We start from the raw sequence: 17,069 nt of genomic DNA on the forward strand, positions 1-17,069 counted from the left end.
AAAATACCCGGAGACAAATGAAAATGGAAACGCAACAGTCCAAAATTTTGGGACATAGCAAATGCAGTTCTAAGACAGAATTTTGCAGTGATATAGGTATACCTCAAGAAACCAGAAAAATCTCACATAATCTGACCTTATAACTAAAGAAACAAGGAAAAAGAACAAAGCTTAAAGTTAGAAGTAAATAAAAAGATTGGAGCAGAAATAAATTGAGACTAAAAAAAACCAGTAAAGATCAATAACTGAATAAACAAAATTAATAAACCTTTATACAGATTCATCAAAACTCTAATAAAATCAGAAATAAAAGAGCAGAGGGGCGCCTGGGTGGCGCAGTCGGTTAAGCATCCGACTTCGGCCAGGTCACAATCTCACGGTCCGTGAGTTCGAGCCCCGCATCACGCTCTGGGCTGATGGCTCGGAGCCTGGAGCCTGTTTCCGATTCTGTGTCTCCCTCTCTCTCTGCCCCTCCCCCATTCATGCTCTGTCTCTCTGTCCCAAAAAATAAATAAACGTTGAAAAAAAAAAAAAAAAGAAATAAAAGAGCAGAAATAACTGACACCACAGAAATAAAAAGGATTCTAAGAGAACGCTACAAAAAAATGATACACAAACTGGAAAACGTAAAAGAAATGCATCAATTCCTAGAAACATACAATCTCCCAACACTTAATAAGAAATAGAAGATTTGAACAGACCAGTTACTAGTAGTGAAATTAAATCAATAATCAAAAAACTCCCAACAAACACAAGTCCAAGGCCAGATGGCTTCAAAGGTGAATTCTACCAAACATTTAAAGAAGAGTTAATACCTATTCTCAAAAGATTTCAAAAAATAAGAGGAAGAAAAACTTCCAAAGGCATTCTAAGAAGCCATCATTAGCCTTATACCAAAAACAGACAATGACACTACAGAAAAAGAAAACTGCAGGCCCATATCCCTGACACAAAGACAGGTGCAAAAATCCTCAAAACATTAGCAAACCAAATTCAACAATACATGAAAAGGATCATTCACCACTATCAAATGGAATTTATTTCAGGGATGCAAGGATGGTTCAACATTCACATACTAATGTATACATCGCATTAACAAGACGAAGGATGAAAACCACAGGATTGGGCACCTGGGTGGCTCAGATGGTTAAGCATCCAACTCTTGATTTCAACTCAGGTCATGATCTCATGGTTCGTGAGTTAGAGCTCCACATCAGGCTCTGTGCTGACAGTGCAGAGCCTGCTTGGAATTCTCTCTCTCTCTGCTCCCCCCAACTCATGTGCACGTGCGCTCTCTCTCTCTCTCAAAATAAATAAACTTAAAAAAAAAAAGCATAGGATCATCTCAATAGATGCAGAAAAAAGTATCTGACAAAATGTAACATCTCTTCGTGATAAAAACTCTCAACAAAGTGGGTTTAGGAGAAACATGCTTCAATATAATAAAGGCCATATATGAAGCACACATAGCTAATATCATAGTCCATAGCAAAAAACTGAAAGCTTTTCCTCTAAGATCAGGAATAATACAAGGATGTCCACTCTCACCACTTTTAGTCAACATAGTACTGGAAGTACTAGCCACAGCAATCAGACAAGAAATAAAATGGATCCAAATTGGTAAGGAGAAAACAAAACTGTTCCTCTTTGCAGATGACATGATACTATATATAGAAAACCCTAAAGATCATTAAAAAAAATTAGAATAAATGAATTCAGTAAAGTTACAGAATGCAAAATTAATACAGAGAAATCTATTGTGTTTCTATATGGAGAAGGAAAAATAATAAAATAATCCCATTTACAACTACACCAAAAACAATAAAATACCTAGGAACAAATTTAACCGAGGGGAAAACCCGTACTCTGAAAATTCTAAGACATTGAGGAAAGAAACTGAACACAATACATATAAAAAGATATGCCATACTCGCGGATGGGAAGAATATTGTTAAAATTCCCATATTACCCAAAGAAATTTACAGATTCAATGCAATCCCTACCAAAATAACTGCCGTGCTTTTCACAGAATTTGTACAGATAATACTAAAATGTGTATGAAATCACAAAGACCCCAAATACCAAAGCAATCTTGGAAAAGAAGAAGAAAGCTGGAGGTATCACAATTCCAGATTTCAAGATACACTACAAAGCTATAGTAACCTGGAAGAATATGATACTGGCACAAAAAAAGATCAATGGAAAAGGATACAGTGGTTGGAAATAAAACCATGCTTTTATGTTCACTTAATTAATAAAAAAGGAGGCAAGAATATGCAATGGGGAGTGGGGAAAAGATGGTCTCTTCAATAAATGGTTCTGGGAAAACTGGACAGTTACATGCCAAAGAGTAAAACTGGTACACTTTCTCATATCAAACACAAAAATAAATTCAAAATGGATTAAAGACCTAAATATGAGACCTGAAGCCATAAAATTCCTAAAAGAAAACACAGGCAGTCATCTCTTTGCATCAGCCTTAGCAACATATTTATGGATACGTCTCTGCAGTAAAGGGAAAAAAAAAGCAAAAATAAACTATTGGAAATAAACCAAAATAAAAAGCTTATGCACAGTGAAGGAAACCACCAGCAAAATGAAAGGGCAAACCTACTGAATGTAAGATTTTGCAAATGATATATCTATCTGTGAGGTGTTAATATCTGAAATACATACAGAACTTCCACAACTCAGCACCAAAAAAAAAACCCAAAGAATACAATTAAAAAGTGAGCAGAGAACCTGAAGACATTCTTTCAAAGATGACATACAGATGGCCAACAGACCCACAAAAAGATGCTCAACATCACTAATCATCAGGGAAACGCAAAATAAAACCACAGTAAGATCTCACGTCACACAACAGTGAGAATGGCTAGTGTCAAAGACAAGAAATAATATATAAGGATGTAAAGAAAAATCTTTTGCACTGTTGGTGGGAATGTAAATCAATACAACTGCTATGGAAAACAGTATGAGATTCCTCAAACAATTAAAAATAGAAATACCACATGATCCAGTAATTCTAGTACTAGATAATTACCTGAAGAAAATGAAAACATGAATTCAGAAAGATATATGCGCCCCCACATTTACTGCAGCACTAGTTACAGCAGCCAATATACGGAAGCAATTCCCAGTGTCTACTGATAGATGGATAGAGATGTGGTATACACACACTCACGGAATAGTCAACCATAAAAATGAAAGGCATCTTGCCATTCACAACAACATGGATGGATCTAGAGGGTATGTAAAATAAGACAGAGAAAGACAAATACCATAGGATTTCACATATATGTGGACTCTGGATGTCAAAACAATAAACAAACAAACAGAAATAGACTCAAATACAGGGAGGCGGGTGAGTTGATGGGCAAAATAAGTGAAAGAAATTAAGAGGTACAAATTTCTGGCTATAAAATGAGTAAGTCACAGAGATAAAACAAAACAAAACAAAACAAACAAACAAAAAACCACAATGTAGGGAATATAGTCAATAATGTAACATTTGGGGTGCCTGAGTGGCTCAGTCGGTGTAAGTGTCCGACTTCAGCTCATGTCATGATCTCACGGTTTGTGGGTTTGAGCTCTGGGCTGACAGCTCAGAGCCTGGAGCCTGACTCTGATTCTGTGTCTCCCTCCCTCTCTCTGCCCCTCCCCTGCTCACACTCTATCTCTCCCTGTCTCTTAAAAAATGAATAAATGCTAAAAAAAGAAAAAGTTAATAATGTAGGAACATTTTATGATGACAGAGGGTGACTTAATTGTGATGAGCACAGAATAATGTACATAATTGTAGAATTGTTATATTATACTTGAAACTAGTAACACTATGTCAACTAAAACAATAAAAATTTTAAAAATCTTACGAATAAATGTAAATGGTCACCATCACCACCTTAGCACTCCAAAGCCTTCGTCAGACTGCTAGCTGTTCTTTAATGCCCATTATCCTCTTTTCCTACAGGCATGGTTTGCACTGGGCACACCGCTACACTGCTAAAGACGACGTTTTCCAGCCCCCACTTGCAGCTAAATCGATCATCAAATGACTAATCTGGCCAGCTGTAGTATGCATTACTAAGAATTCTGATATCCTTTCCCTTCCCCTTGAAAGAACCAGAACATCTATCTTGGACCCAGAGATGACATTACCAGGACTGAATGACCACTTCTGCTAGGTGAGACCAAAATAAACAACGAAAACAGAGAAACAAAAAATGCTTTTATATTTTCTAAGCCATTGAATTCTGGGTCTCTTTGATACAGCCTGTGAGCCTATACCCTAATATAAATCCCCTGGCTAACTCTTTTAGGTTAACAATAACTGACCATGAAATGCTGTTCTCATGTCATCAGTCAATTAAGTCTGACCTATTCCCACCTCTGTAAGAAGACAAATCATAGTCCAGAACTTGTTCCTCTGAACAATCCCTATTTTTCTAGGAAGAGTTCCATGTGCTGCATTTGTTTATTCCCGTGTGGTTTATTACACATTAGGTAGGTATCACAAAGTAACTCCTCACTTTCCAGGAATCTCAAAGATATGGTGATGTTCACATTACTGATGTATTTTCCATCAGATGTCTTTTGCCTGACATTCTAGCTTTAATACCCCAAATCAAACTACCATCCCGTATCTGTGACGAAACAAGTCTTGATGCAAAAAATACCTAAAGATGACAACCTAGGACCATTAGCTAATAAAGTGACGTAAATGAGTGAAAACTCAGTGATCAACTATTCCAAGTCAGTTAATATATGTCCCGCTATAGCACTGGAGACTAACCTCTAAAATGGCTACCCCTACATCTCAATTGTTCTTACCCTAATCTCAACCTATTATGCTTCTAAGTATGATCGCTTTATTCAGTGATATGTAAAAACTGGTTACCTACCAATGATTTCAGTAAAGTAACAGTAATGGATTATATTGAGCTGTCCATTGTCTACTAGTCGTTCTTAAAAAAAAAAACAACAGCTTATATATGGGAACGTTAGATGGGCTATAAGGGGTGGGGAATCAAAACCATGGCCTCAGTTTTTAAAAGTCATCTTTAAGGGCACCTGGGTAGCGCAGTCAGTTAAGCATCCAACTCTTTGTTTCGGCTCAGGTCACGATCTCACGATTCTGTGAGATCAAGCCCCACCTCCGGCTCTGCGCTGACAGTGCAGAGTATGCTTAGGATTCTCTCTCTCTCTCTCTCTCTCTCTCTCTCTCTGCCCCTTCCCAGCTCACGTGCTCTCTCAAAATAAATAAATAAACATTAAAAATAAAATAAAATAAAAGTCACCTTTAATCAGGTAGGATTTTTTTCCCCTGGACAATTTTCATTCCCTCAAAAAGGTGCACCATTCCTGGGAGTACTGGGAACACAGGTCGATGCATGGAGTGGACGGAGCAAGTTCCTGTTCCATCTCCTGGTGCCAAAATCTTGTGATATGTTGTCCTCAGAGAGAGGACATAGCAGATATTCAACTGATAAGAGCAGGCACTACACTTGATCCTAGCCAAAAGGCCAAGAAGTGATTAATCAAGTAGCATCTTTAATCGATGCACATTTTGGGAACACGAATGCCAATTAGTTCATTAAAATATGCAAGTTTCTGGAGTACTTCATGAAATCAAATCTAAACAAAGAAACAGAGCTATCGAGTGACTTAATACAACATTTTGTTCTAAAACAAGACATGTGGCAGTTTTTCCTCCCTTCCTAGCTCCACAGCCCCATTCTCTCAAGAAAAATGGAGAAAACACAATAGCCCAAGAATCATAAAATTGAAAGGCTAATAAGCTTTCTGAGATTCAACATGAAATTAAGACAAATACAGTAAGACCAAAGGGTTTGACCAAGTCTTGGGGATATGATTGTACATTATTAAAATCTGAAATTTAGGGATGAGATGAAAAGCAAAATGGTATCTATTATGGCAACATAGCTTAAATCCATGCCAGTTTCGAGGTCTTATGGATATTTTAAGGCTAGAACAATGATAGCAAAATCTATTTGTTTCCAAAAGCCAATTACAGAAGCCTATAAAGACAAAATTTAACTCACCTTCAGCATCCTTAACCATATCGAGTTTAAGAGCCTTTGTTCCATCAAAGCAAAACGCCTTGATGGAATTCAGCCCTAACAATAAAGCATTCTGTTTTATTTTTTCTACTTTGTTGGATATTTTATCCAGTGCTATTACTTCTCCCTAAAAAACAAACAAACAAAACACATAAAAATAAGGTGTATACCCAAAGCAGTCATGAAAACTATCAATACTGTGAAAAACTGATGAAAAAGTATGGTCTTCTCTATTTTACTACCACCCTTAGTTTTAAAGGTGACTTCATTAAGCATCTGACTGTTGCTTTTGGCTCAGGTCATGGTCTCACGGTCATGAGATCAAGCCCTGCATCCTTCTCCATGCTGGGTATGGAGCCTGCTTGGGATTCTCTCTCTCCCTCTCTCTCTGGCCATACCCCACTCGCTCTCTCTTAAAATAAACAGTTTTTTTTTAAAAAGTCAATGAGGATAATACACTTCTACAAATGCCTTGTGACATTCATATGGTTTTAAAAATATGCTATGAAATGATATTGCAGAGATGGTGAGATTAACTCTTCAATGTCTTTTCTTGCTTTTTTTTTTTTATATACAACATCCTTGTATGACATGTGCATCTAATGCATAGACAACAATGCTGAAAATTTGCTGATGATATTCCTAAATGTGACACCAGGTTAGTGGTAGACACAGTTTTCCTATTAATATTTTGACAAACAGGAAAACCATTTCCAGAGAGTTGAACTGGAAAAGTAAGTAACAGCAACTGGAATAAGTTTCAAATGCATTACTGTGGTGATGGGTGAAGGCTACTTTTACAGAAGTACAAGACTAGAGGCTACACTCACATAAATATTTGCTTAAATATCAAAATAAATAACAACACATCAAGAACAGCAATAAAATCTGGAATTCACGCAGGCTCAAATATTTCTATTCAAAGTTGTTCATTTCTGCTGGCGGCCCACTATGGGGGAATTGCCTAACTCCAACTCAACTCTCCACATATCCCCCACCCTTTGGCACTCACCTTGCAGTCCCTTGCCTTTCCTACTTGAGCTGAGCCATAGGACTTGCGTCAGCCAATGGGATGACAGTAAATGTGATACAAACAGAGCTGTGGAAAGGACTTGAACAGGTGGCTTTGCTCTCTGCTTTGCCCTCCGTGCTCCCAACCTTCAATGTTTGCCCTCTGCTGGGCTAGTCCCCTGACTACCCCCTAGCAGGTAGATAAAAGAAAGGAACCAGCAGCAGGGAACCCTAGTGGTCTCTGCTGAGGTCACTTTAGATAAGCCAACACCAGCCAAATTCAAGTGAATGAGCCCACCCAAGACCATGGGAACCCCTAGCTGGCCTGCAGCTGATCAGGTGCACAAGCAAGCCCTGCAGGGATCAACTGAATCCCAGACTCCTGAGCTGAATAAATGTTTAGTCGTAGGCTGCTAAGGTTTTTGTGGTCATTTTTACACACTAGAAAACGGAACAACAAAACATGGACACACTTAAAATACCCAGATTCTCTTTGAAATGACTTCTTATTAGAGAACATAAAATATCTGTGAATAAATACCTCTAAGCCAACACAATAAATATCATATACCATAAATTAAGGGGGGAGATTATTATTACTTCTTCAAGGCATATCATAATCTTCACAATTAAGATTTCAAGGAATCTAAAAAAGGATCTGCATTTACACACCACAACTCCATAAAATGAATCTTGTTCTGCATTTTACACTCTGGTGATATTTAATGCATTTTTCCTTAAAGTTTTTACTGTTACCACTTTAAATTCTTTTTGGATAAACAAGAATATAAGTAAACAGGCAAGTATATCTCCTCTAATGAACCCAGAGTATTAATTCCACAAAATTTAAATAAGTATCTTTTTCTTCCTTACTTACCTTAAGGCCACTCACTGAGGTTATACTAGTGTTACCGCAAGTGTGTCTGTGTGTGTAGGGTACCTGTGTACAGAAGGCATACATATACACACACAGTACATATATATATAGTGCCTATATATAGTGTTTGTAGATACACACATACAGTGCAGAAACAGATTTTAACCTTTCAATGTAATTATTAAAAATATAAAATTATACATGTTTTATCCCTCTGTGACACAGTGAATGTTTCAGAAGTTACGATAGTATTATATACTAATATGCAAGCAATGTGAATTTTCATCAGAAGTCTTTGGATAAAATGATTTGCACTAATGAAAGGGAAAAGTTACAATTTCACCTTGACACAGTAAATGTTCCTATTATTTTCTGTGCAAGATTGCTTGTAAATTGCTTAAGCATCCTAAAAACCATCAAATACAGATCAAAAATGATCACCTGGCAAAGTCCAACACCTGGCACTTTGGGGAGTGGGCAAATATTACTTCTATGAAGTAAATCAGCTAGAGCAGAAGGGCTTTGGTAAGCCTTATGGACGTGTATTTCTATGCCAGAAACTCTCACACCTCAGGTAGGTAAGTTTTTATTTATAAATTAGTACTGTGACAAAAATTGTTGAGTTTTCCAAGTGCCTAAGAAATCCTCCCACTGAAGAAATGTGAGCTAATTCAGAAAATCAAGAATGGATCCACACTGCCTCAGTCTTTTACTGTCCTGGCTGTGCTCCTCACCCAGCTTAGATTCCACGTGACATCAAATCACTCTCTTCTACACATGCTTTTGTGTCTTAGATGTAAGCATGGCAAAAATGCTGCTGTGGTTAAGCTCCATTCTTCACCAACCTCCTGTCTACCCCCAGGCAGCTTAAAAAAAAAAAAAAGCCCATCATTATGCCAACTAATCCTGCGTCAAATTCATGACTGTTGTCTTCAGGGAGCCCACAGTGCTAACTGGATTCTTATGACATGTCCACACCCGTCCTCACTTCCACTTCCTGGACTGGTATTTCCTACCTCCTAGCTCTTACCACCTCCTTCCCCATCCCCATTTTCATCTGATGACCCTGCTTCCTATTTCACTGAGAAAAGCGAATGATCAGAAGAGACCATCCAGGTCCTCCCACACTGACCAGCCCACCAACAGCTGCACCTATGTACTCAGCCTCCCTTCTTATTTCCATGGGATAAACTGTCACAGGCTACCAACTAAAGCCACTTGTGCATCAAATCCTAGCCCATGTCACCTCCTCAAAGATACTGTCCAGGAATTTTCCCTGCTTTCTCTGGTGTTACATGTTTCCCCTTCTAATGCATCTCTCATTAGCCTGTAAACATTATCATTTCTCTCACCCTAAAAAATGTATTCCCTGAGTTCACCTCCCACTACTGCCCCATTTCACTGCATTCTTTTTTTTTTTTAATGTTTATTTTTAAGAGAGAGAGAGAGAGACAGAGAGAGACAGAGCATGAACAGGGGAGGACAGAGAGATAGGGAGACACAGAATCCGAAGCAGGCTCCAGCTGAGCAAGAGGTCAGCACAGAGCCCGATGAGGGGCTCAAACTCACAAACTGCGAGATCATGACCTGAGCCGAAGTCGGACGCCCAACCGACGGAGCCACCCAGGTGCCCCTTCACTGCATTCTTGTACAAGTAACTACTCTTGCCACGACCAAAGGAGCTGTTTTGATTCACTTTTTCAGATTCTTCTCATTCTCAATCCAAGCAAGCATTTCCACCCACCAAAACTGCTCATGAGAAGCTCACCCATCACCTACGTGGTGCTAAGTCCACTGGTACGTCTTAGTCCTCCTTTTACGGGCCTGGCAACAACATGTGACACAGTTGATCTCTCCATTACCTTTCAGTCCCTTCCTTCACCTAGTTTCCAGGGTAGCACACTCCTCTGGTTTCCCTCTGACATAGCTGGCCACTCCTTCTCCTCCTCCCAGCTTCTGAATGTTGGCACATGGTACCCAGGCAGCTCAGTCTTCTGGCCTCTTCTACTCTCTACTGCCACCCACGCTAGTTTTATGCCTTTACGCATTATCTATATGCTGATGAGGTCCAAATCTCTATTCCGTATATGTTTACATTTCCAATCCAAAGTTTTATTTCCAGTCCAGGCCTCTCTCCTGAACTCCCGGCTCAAACACCCAATTGCCTGCTCAACGTCATCCTCTGGATGTCTGACATTCCAAAACTCAATTCTGACTTTTCCCTGCAGAACTTGCTCCTCCCAGTCACCCCCACCTAGGTCTCTCTCTCCGTTTCCTCAGGCCCAAATCTGGAGGAGTCACCCTCGATTATTTTCTCATGTCCACAACCCACTTCCAGCGCATCTGCAGCTCCTTACAACCTCACCTGAAAAACCACTCCAGAACTTCCCGCCTCCATGACGCTTCCCTGAATTACGGTCTCCTAACTGGTCACCCTTGCCCTCTTACAGCTTCTCTTCAATGCAGTGGCCAGAACGATACTTGAAATAGTAAGGCTTATGCCACTCTCTCTTCAAAACCTCCAACGACTTCCCATCACTCGAGTGCAGGTGAAGTCCTGACACACCCTGCAAGCTGCTCTACCCAAACGTCCTCCCCTGGGCCCTCCCTCTCCGACTGCTCTTTCTCTACCCGTCCTCCTCAGCAAACTGCAGAGGCTCCCCAAACAAGTCAGGTGCCCTCCAGCCTCGGCATACTTGCACTTGCTGTTTCCTCTCACTAAAACACGCGTTCCACAGACCTCCACATTGCTCAGCACCTCCAAGTCTTTCCTCAGAAGCCGCCTCCCAGTGTGGATCTCCCTCCCCACCCTCCTTCAAACTGCCTCCTCACTCTCCCACCCCCCAAGAACCCCAATTCCCCTCACCTTCCTTCACTTTTCACCGTAGCCCTTATCGCAATCACATATGCCAGACCCTGTATTCATTTAGTTTAGTATCTGTCTCCTCGCAACTAGAATGCAAGCTACGTGAAGAAGGTGATTTTGGTCACCGTGGTTTATTGCTACACGCCCAGTCCCTGGCACATGGAAGTACTAATTAAATATCTGTTTAATCAACCGAACAATCAATTAAAATCTGACTTCAGATCAAAGTAAGTGAAGACACTAGCATGTCTCAGTATTTTAGGAACCACTTAATTGTATGGAATTTGAAATAAGAAGAAAGATGGCATCAGCCAGCCGTATCCTCTTGAACTGAAGTACTGCAATTGCAGTATAGAATGGTTACAAGGTCACACTGGGTACTAAACAGGTAAGACTAACCCATAATGAAAGAAAACATACTGTCAAATACATACACACGGAGGTAGAGGCAGTAAAATGTAAGATAAAGTTATCCACGACTTACTCTATCTTGTGACAATAAACCAAGCTTTCTAATTAAGACAGATCATATAGCTTTTATAAGTCTCAAGATGTGTTTGACGTGTATGATATAAGTACATATGTATGGATGGATGTATAATTCGATACTGCAGTAATGTGCAAATTAACTCTTAGTGGCAAAATTGAATAGTTTAAAAAGTATCAAGTCTTATACTTAAGAACATAAAAAATTTCTTCAGTGTTTCATTTAAATGTATATTTATGAAGAAGACTTCTACTTTACAAATGTACTAGCAAATTTGGGATTTAAGAAGATCTTCAAATGGTGTTTACAAATGACAATTATATACTACACTCAACATGTGATGAATCCCACCAGTGAAGAGTCTTCACTTTGGATGAATCTAAAATAATTCAGATTATAAACGTCTGCATGTTTCCTAAGTTATATGCAGTGCTACTTTCAACACTGAAATACGTAATATGTTGAGAGTAGTGTTTGCTGTGAAGACAGTCTTACCTGATCATGCATTAATGCTGCAATGTGTGTAGTTTTGCCTCCGGGTGCTGCACACAAATCTAGAATCTTCTCTCCAGGTTGAGGATCCAGAACATGAGTTACGACGGCAGATGGCAAATTCTGTAAGGGAAAACAAAAAATCAATTACCAATGACTCTAAATTTTTTTTAATTATTATTTTATTATTTTAATTTTTTAACATTTACTTGTTACTGAGAGACAGAGGATGAGCATGGGAGGAGGGGCAGAGACAGGGGAGACACAGGATCCGAAGCAGGATCCAGGCTTTGAGCTGTCAGCACAGAGCCCAGCGCAGGGCTGGAACTCACAAACCCTGAGATCATGACCGGAGCTGAAGTCAGACACTTAACCAACCGACTGAGCCACCCAGGTGCCCCTCTAAATCTTTTTTTTTTTTTAATTTTTAAAAAAAAAATTTTTTTAACGTTTATTTATTTTTGAGACAGAGAGAGACAGAGCATGAATGGGGGAGGGGCAGAGAGAGAGGGAGACACAGAATCGGAAGCAGGCTCCAGGCTCTGAGCCATCAGCCCAGAGCCCGACGCGGGGCTCGAACTCACAGACCGCGAGATCGTGACCTGAGCTGAAGTCGGACGCCGAACCGACTGAGCCACCCAGGCGCCCCATTTTTTAAAGTAGCCTCCATACCCAGCGCAGAGCCCAGCATGTAGCCCAGTGCAGGGCTTGAACTTACAACCTTGAGATCAAGACCTAAGCGGAGAACAAGAGTGGGGATGCTTAACCGACTGAGCCACCCAGATGCCCCTAATGATTCTAAATCATTTTAAAATTAAGAATCACAGAACATAAACAAATCTTTGGAGGCAGTCCAGTACAGCATCCTCCACCAAAATATGGTTTCTGTAAAAATACTAGTGTCAGGAAATTCACAATTTCCTAGATTATCCTATGATCTCATAGGACCTTCACATGCAAGACACACATGCACAGATGCATTTCCCTAATCAATTTAGCAAATCATGTTTTTTTCTCAACAATTCAATATTTTTTTAAGTTTATTTATTTTGAGAGAGAAAGAGAGCAGGGGAGGGGCAGAGAGAGAGGGTGAGAGAGAATCCCAAGCAGGCTCTGTGCTTTGAGCACAGAGCCTGATGTGGGGCTCGAACTCATGAACCGTGAGCATCATGACCTGAGCCAAAGTCAGATACTTAACTGACTGAACCACCCAGGTGCCCCAACAATTCTCAACATTTTGAAGGTCAAAGCCCTTTTAGAAATGTAAGAAAGCTCTAGGTTTTTTTCTAAGAAAATGTATAAAATTTTGCAACTTCAGGTGCTTCACCATCTAACGCCCACTTAAGAATTCTAGTTTTATGCTAATGCCAGTCAAAGACATTTGGGTTCCTATCTCCCCACCATGACCACATTTCTGTAGGAGAAAAGTAAAATGTAAAAAAATCTTATTGTTTCTGATTGGCACCCAGAAATGTATTATGAGACTGGACAACTCAGATACCGCAGTAGTAAATTATACTGCAGTAAGTTATACCTTCCCTGATTATTAGTATTGATCACATAAGGACTGCTACTCTAGGATAACAGTTTGCCTCAAATAAAATAGGAATACTGGGGCACCTCGATGGCTCAGTCGGTTAAGCATCTGATTCTTGATTTCAGCTCAGGTCATGAGCTCATGGTTCACAAATTCAAGCCCTGCATTGGGCTCTGCGCCGACAGCACAGAGCCTGCTTGGAATTCTCTGTCCTCTCTCTCTCTCTGCCCCTCCCCCACTCGTGCACACATGCTCTCTCCCTCTCAAAATAAATAAATATTGTTGAAAAGCTAGAATATTGCAAAGTAATGCAGTTTTTAAATTACTTGGCAAGCACAGAGCTATTTAAAGTTTAAAGGTGTCCATTCGTTCTCACATCGGAATTGTATCCATTAGTATGTTCTCAAGAACTGGGAGAAGGTTACAATGCTCTCAAGTGAATCCAAGATTACCACTTGAAAACAGAAAATCAACGTGAGAAAGCAGACACAAATGAGCAAGCACTCCCCTTATGGAAACAGGAAGCATTAAAATCGATGCAAATCATTCAGGCATCCGAAGAGCAGTCCCTCCACATTAAACACTAAAAACAGCTTAACCTGTTACAGATTTTCTCTTCAATGGTCTAATTTACTCCAAAAATATTTAAAAATTGAACTCCAATATGAAAACACTAAAACATGTATGTGGCTACTGGAGACTTGGTGATTCCTTCTCTGAAGACAACTGGTTATACTTGTCTCCTAATAACATTAACGTATTGGTCAAAAATGACAGAAATCTGCAATCAAACATAAATAATACATTAAGAACCTTCTGGCCATGCAATAAATTGAAATTATCAAACAGTCCAAATGAAAAGGCTTCATTAAATATTTAAATAATGACAAACTTTTCTTTTTTTATAATTTTTTTTTTCAATGTTTATTTATTTTTGGGACAGAGAGAGACAGAGCATGAACGGGGGAGGGGCAGAGAGAGAGAGGGAGACACAGAATCGGAAACAGGCTCCAGGCTCTGAGCCATCAGCCCAGAGCCTGACGCGGGGCTCGAACTCACGGACCGCGAGATCGTGACCTGGCTGAAGTCAGACGCTTAACCGACTGTGCCACCCAGGCGCCCCGACAAACTTTTCTTAAAATGATTTAGTCTACTACCTTTCTCCACAGTATATCCCAATCCTAGCTACACAAGAGAATCACCTAGTGAGTTTTTCAAAAAGGTTTAGTCCTGATCTAGAATAGTGAAACCAGAATTTCTGGCAATAGGGCCTAGGCATCAGTGTTTTCAACACTGCCCCAAGTGACTCTAACATGCAGCCAGATGCACCCCATTGCTATGCTATAGTGATTCTCAACCTTAACTGCACATGAGAATTGCATGGGAGAGCTTTTAATCGTCCTGACCCAGGCCCCACCCCAGTCAGACCAACTAAAACCAATTCTGGTGCTAGTGCCCAGGCAGTAGTATTTATTTAAAAGCTCCTTAGGTTGTCCAACCTCATCTGGCTCTTAAATTAGTTATTTACAAGGAACGAGGCAATGAGAAAATTAAGTTTCAGGCACTATGTTTTATTCTAGTTAAACTAAAATGTTATTAGAATATAGCTGAAAGCAGTTCTTGTAAGTATTTAACTGCTAAACTTTTAACTGACAATTATTTCAAATGTGAAGGACATCTAAGGTTATTTTGAGATTCTGTGGACTGTGTTTAAGCAATTCAAAAGTTCCCTTTTGACTGTGAAAAGCCAACTGGTATTACACAGTTGTAGTTTTAATGATTGTATACAACACTCCAATTAACTCTGAAAAGTATATTCTAGTATATAACTTCAAGTGCTAAAATGAAAAATAATCAGTTATCAATAGCCCCTTACACATACACATACCCCAGCAAAACAAAGTCTTCAATGCAAAGCTTTTGCATTAGCTGTTAGAAGTAACAAAGAATATAGATTTGGGGATAATGCCAAGGCCAAGAGGTATCCAAAAGCGGGAAAGAGAAAGCGAAAGAGAACCCCACAAATTTCCCCAGGAATTTTTCAGCAGCTCTATAATTCCACCCATTCTATAAACTAACCTCACCAAGTAGGTAGACAAAGGCTACCAGTTGCCAAACTCTTATGCTTATGAAATATGATTTCTTCAAGTTGTAAATTTCTTCAGCCAGTCATCCTATGAACTACCTTGTGTCACAAGTTAAATGGTTATTGAACATCATTCAATAATGTGTTCAGTATCAGCTGTCTTAAGTTGTAAGCCAGTTAATGCTTGTGGTAATATATGCCAAGCACCTAGCGCAACTCCAAATTTTAAAACAAAGGCGGGGGGCGGGGGGCTGGCACAGATTACCAAAGAAGAATTTGAATAATAGCGTGTAACTATATAGTAGGTTATATATCCTATGTGTCACACCATCACTATTGTAGAATCAGATAATACACATAAATCTGTTTTCCTGTTTGTTCCCATTAGAAATAATCTTTGGGTTTATGTCTTTTGATTAAACACTGGGCAGAGCAGAAAGTAAATGGCATGTGCATTTAGGTCAGGGTTCAGACATTACTAATTATGAACTGTATATGACCTTGTCCAAGAAACCTAACAGATCTGATACTCAGTATCTTCATTACATATTGGGAGTAGTAACAATAATTCCACCTAACCAATGAACTGTAACAAATCAAAAGAGTTACCGTCTGCAAAAGTATGCAATAAACTGGACACGGCAAAATGAACTGTCATATCACAGCAATTGATAACCACCTGACAAAAATGTGTTAGTAGTAAACCATCTGCATCTCACTCAAAGTTACAAATACACTTATATGTATATTAACGCATGCATTATTTAGACATTACTATTTTGAGATGAAAAATAATGATTATAATGAGCTGTTAAAGCGCCTTTGGGCAACAGAGGGCTAAAAAAAAGTTTAAAATTCAGTTGAGGGGCACCTGGGTGGCTCCTCGGTTGAGCACCCGACTTCGGCTCCGGTCATGATTTCATGGTCCATGAGTTCGAGCCCAGCATCAGCTCGCTACTGTCGGCACAGGACCTGCTTCAGATCCTCTGTCCGTCCCCCCTTCTCTCTGCCCCTCCCCCACCTGTGCTCTCTAGCAAAAATGAACATTAGGAAAAAAAATCAATCGAGAAAAACAGAGTACGTACAAAGTTTTTTCCTACTGCTCATTAACAAAAGGTAGATCAGAAAAATAAACCACAAAAAATATGGTAATAGAAAAAAAAAAACACTGTATTTGAAATAACTCACTGAAGTTATGTTTCAATGTTAGTAAATATTTTGCTTTGACAAATACTTACCTGTAAAAATAAGTAGTTGGGCAGTACATTGTCAAATGAGGGGCTGAGGTATATCGGTTCTGTCATTCTTATGCCTATACCTCTGAAAAGCAGAAAATCTGACATTAGTCTGTATAAAGTCCATAGTCTATACAAACTCCACTTCTGGGAACATACCCAAGCAGCCCAATAAATATAGGATGTTCTGCCTTTTTAAAACCTCTTTAACTCAACACCACAATCCTTAGGATATTCCTGTGAATTGTCTATGACTCATTCCCTGCAGTAGAAGGCCATCAGGAAAACTAAAAAGGATAAAGTTACATAAAATTTTCATTTAGGCACAAAGGAGTTTTTCAGAGATTTGAACAAACTGAAAAAAGCAAAGAACGGCTTGAATCTTTAAAAAAACAACA

At 39.4% G+C, this 17,069-nt stretch overlaps 1 protein-coding gene and 1 non-coding gene across 4 annotated transcripts in view; both read right to left on the reverse strand.

The window, feature by feature from the left end:
• The window catches only part of NSUN6 (NOP2/Sun RNA methyltransferase 6), a 74,199-nt gene that overhangs the window by 28,958 nt on the left and 28,172 nt on the right, over window positions 1–17,069 (reverse strand). For all 3 annotated transcript variants that reach the window (XM_045462688.1, XM_045462690.1, XM_045462689.1), the window contains exons 6-8: window positions 16,675–16,756; window positions 11,817–11,936; window positions 6,063–6,207 (exon numbers count right to left, since the gene is read on the reverse strand). In XM_045462688.1, coding sequence (XP_045318644.1) covers window positions 6,063–6,207; window positions 11,817–11,936; window positions 16,675–16,756 — 347 coding nt within the window. The remainder of the gene's footprint in view (window positions 1–6,062; window positions 6,208–11,816; window positions 11,937–16,674; window positions 16,757–17,069) is intronic.
• On the reverse strand, window positions 5,346–5,534 carry LOC123592355. Its single transcript, XR_006709742.1, has one exon. It is a non-coding gene; the product is annotated as a U2 spliceosomal RNA (small nuclear RNA).

Source organism: Leopardus geoffroyi, chromosome B4, assembly GCF_018350155.1.
Source record: "Leopardus geoffroyi isolate Oge1 chromosome B4, O.geoffroyi_Oge1_pat1.0, whole genome shotgun sequence".
In the NCBI taxonomy this organism is placed as follows: domain Eukaryota; kingdom Metazoa; phylum Chordata; class Mammalia; order Carnivora; family Felidae; genus Leopardus; species Leopardus geoffroyi.